At 32.4% G+C, this 2500-nt stretch overlaps 1 protein-coding gene across 3 annotated transcripts in view; it reads right to left on the bottom strand.

The window, feature by feature from the left end:
• Window positions 1-2500, bottom strand: part of LOC137631527 (major facilitator superfamily domain-containing protein 4A-like) — a 98567-nt gene that overhangs the window by 23770 nt on the left and 72297 nt on the right. For all 3 annotated transcript variants that reach the window (XM_068363282.1, XM_068363283.1, XM_068363284.1), the window contains one exon: window positions 1-62. This exon is cut by the window's left edge and continues 134 nt beyond it. In XM_068363282.1, coding sequence (XP_068219383.1) covers window positions 1-62 — 62 coding nt within the window. The remainder of the gene's footprint in view (window positions 63-2500) is intronic.

The following is a 2500-nucleotide window of genomic DNA, read 5'->3' as shown; positions in this document are numbered from 1 at the left end:
TGGTGGCTAATGTTACCGATAGCATGGTCGTCGATACTAGGAGAACAACGTGGTTTCCCAACCTGAAAAAGAGCCAAAAGAAAAAAGAAACATGAAAATCCCTTTAAACGGGGTTGTGTTGGAGTCCTATTTGAACACTGAATTTTCAATAGCTTTCTTAGGTGTTTTTTTTTTCTTTTGTAAAACTAGATATATTTTCAATGTTCATATCTTGGGTGTGATTTTAATAACAAATTAAAGTGAAAACAGAACAGTCATAATCTCAAATAAGAAATTTTACTATTCTAATAAAATCAAAGTACAGTATATGATGAATTTGCAATAAATTTATTTATATATATACACATTTATATATATATATATATATATATATATATACATATAAGAATCAGCCGATTCTCATAGCATCAAACGAAAAGAGATTCTTAGCTCCTATTCATAGCCCCGTTATTTTCCTTAGAATGTACACTGCATATACATCCGGCGTACATATTTGAGCAAGATATGTCCTTGTCCTCACATGAGATTGACTTCTTACAAACTTGGACCCATGTAACTTTTAGGAAACTTTCCAAATCCAAAATTCAGTTTAGTTCTTCGAAGGAAAACCTGCCATCAAACTGGTTGAATATGAAAGTTTCTTCAAAATTTTAGGTTGTGGTCCTGGTAAAAATAGATGTGTAGTGTAGTTTGTAGACGAGGCTTTTAAGGATGAATATGTAATAGCAGGATTGGATCATACACATGGCGAATGAAGTATAATTAGTGTAGTTTATCATATAAAGCACTCGTTTTATCATCCTTTATAAAGTTATATCCATTTATTTTTTATTTACAGTCTTACAGTCATTCTTATTATCATGTATATTTCCCAATAGAATTTTGGTATATTGAAGATGTTTTGAAAACAGATTTTTTTTTTTTTAGATTGAGCTCTAGAAAGTAAATTTTCATCTAACAATTTACATTTTTTTTTTTTAAATCACTGTCACACAGGAGACTGACTAAAAAACCAAAAGATCTTACAATCGGTGGCATATTTCATACTTGAGGACTTCTGGACTGAGTAAAGGTATACTTCTAACAATTCATGATTATACACGATCTCCTATTGAAAAAAATTCCGATGATTTTCTTATCATAAGTGTACATTTCAAAAGAATTCTTTGTGGTATTTTCTCCCAAATCAGCAACGTTTTGTACCTTTTCTTACAGAAAAAAATATTACTTTGCAAGAGCAGAATGTGAAGCCCGATAATTTGAAACCCTTCACTTATCCATGTGCAGAAATCATCAGACTGCAGTGGTTACGTGTAAGAGTTCGTTCTTCTGCTACTTTCTATGGTAGCTTGAATTTGATCTCGGTGTTAGATTTCATAATCAATCAATCAATCAATCAATCAATCTGGGTTCGAATAAGCGCGTTGAACGAAAGGTGCCTGAATTAGGTATTGCAGGGGAAGTACTGGCCTTCTTCCATAGTTTTCCCAGTGACTCATAGGTAGGACACATACAGTCACTGTATGGGTCCTGCTCACAGGATAACATTCTTTCTTTACGAAACCTTTTAGTTATCCTACACCTACCGACCTTGAAATTAACATTCGTAAATATGGATTAAACTACAATAGGAAAATGTCCTTTTTTGGTTATCTTCCGTAAGTTTTATACCAGTACGAGACGTTTAATTTTGGGTTTGCGCCCATGGAGCTAGCGCAATCAACATCTATATTTACCTCCGCCAACGAAGTTGGAAGAAGGTTATCTTTTCGCCCCTGTTCGTGTGCATGTGTGTTTGTTTGTGAACAGCTTCCTGGCCACAATTTTAATCGTAGGTTAATGAAACTTGCAGGGATTAACTGATATTTAAAAAGCTGGTAATGATTAAATTTTGGAGGGTCAAGGTAAAAGGTCAAGGTCATGGTGAAGTTATTTATGTTTCAAACATCAGTACCTGTACTGGGATTTGTGACGCTATATAGATCTTAATCAATCAAACTTTGATCAAGGATCCAACTTGCTTCAAACACTAAAAAATACCGGCGTCAATGACCTTAGATGTCAAGATGCCTGAAAACTTTAAATCAATCAATCAATCACTCATAAATACGCACATATGAAAATAATTTGTCATCCAAATAGAAAATACTGTCATACACATAATGAATTTCAAAAAAAAGTGTCGATCACAGCAAACACGTCTATTTATTAATTCGATAAATTAATAAAACTAGTATCCATTAAACCTTTTAACATTTTATGCAACTCTACGGCCTTTTATCATATGGTTTCATGCCAGCTAACTTTGATCCTAAAATGTTAAATTAATGATTCGTCAGAACACTTTGAAAGTTTAAATTGAGAAATTAGAATAACGTTCAGAAGTATAAGTAGATATATTAACATTGTTTGCAATGTTTACATATTCATTTACAACACAAAAGTGGTCTTTAGCTTATTTATATGTTTTCATAGCATGTGTATATATATATATATATAT

This window comes from Palaemon carinicauda, chromosome 40 (genome assembly GCF_036898095.1).
Source record: "Palaemon carinicauda isolate YSFRI2023 chromosome 40, ASM3689809v2, whole genome shotgun sequence".
Lineage (NCBI taxonomy): Eukaryota > Metazoa > Arthropoda > Malacostraca > Decapoda > Palaemonidae > Palaemon > Palaemon carinicauda.
This window is presented reverse-complemented; position numbering and strand designations above follow the sequence as displayed.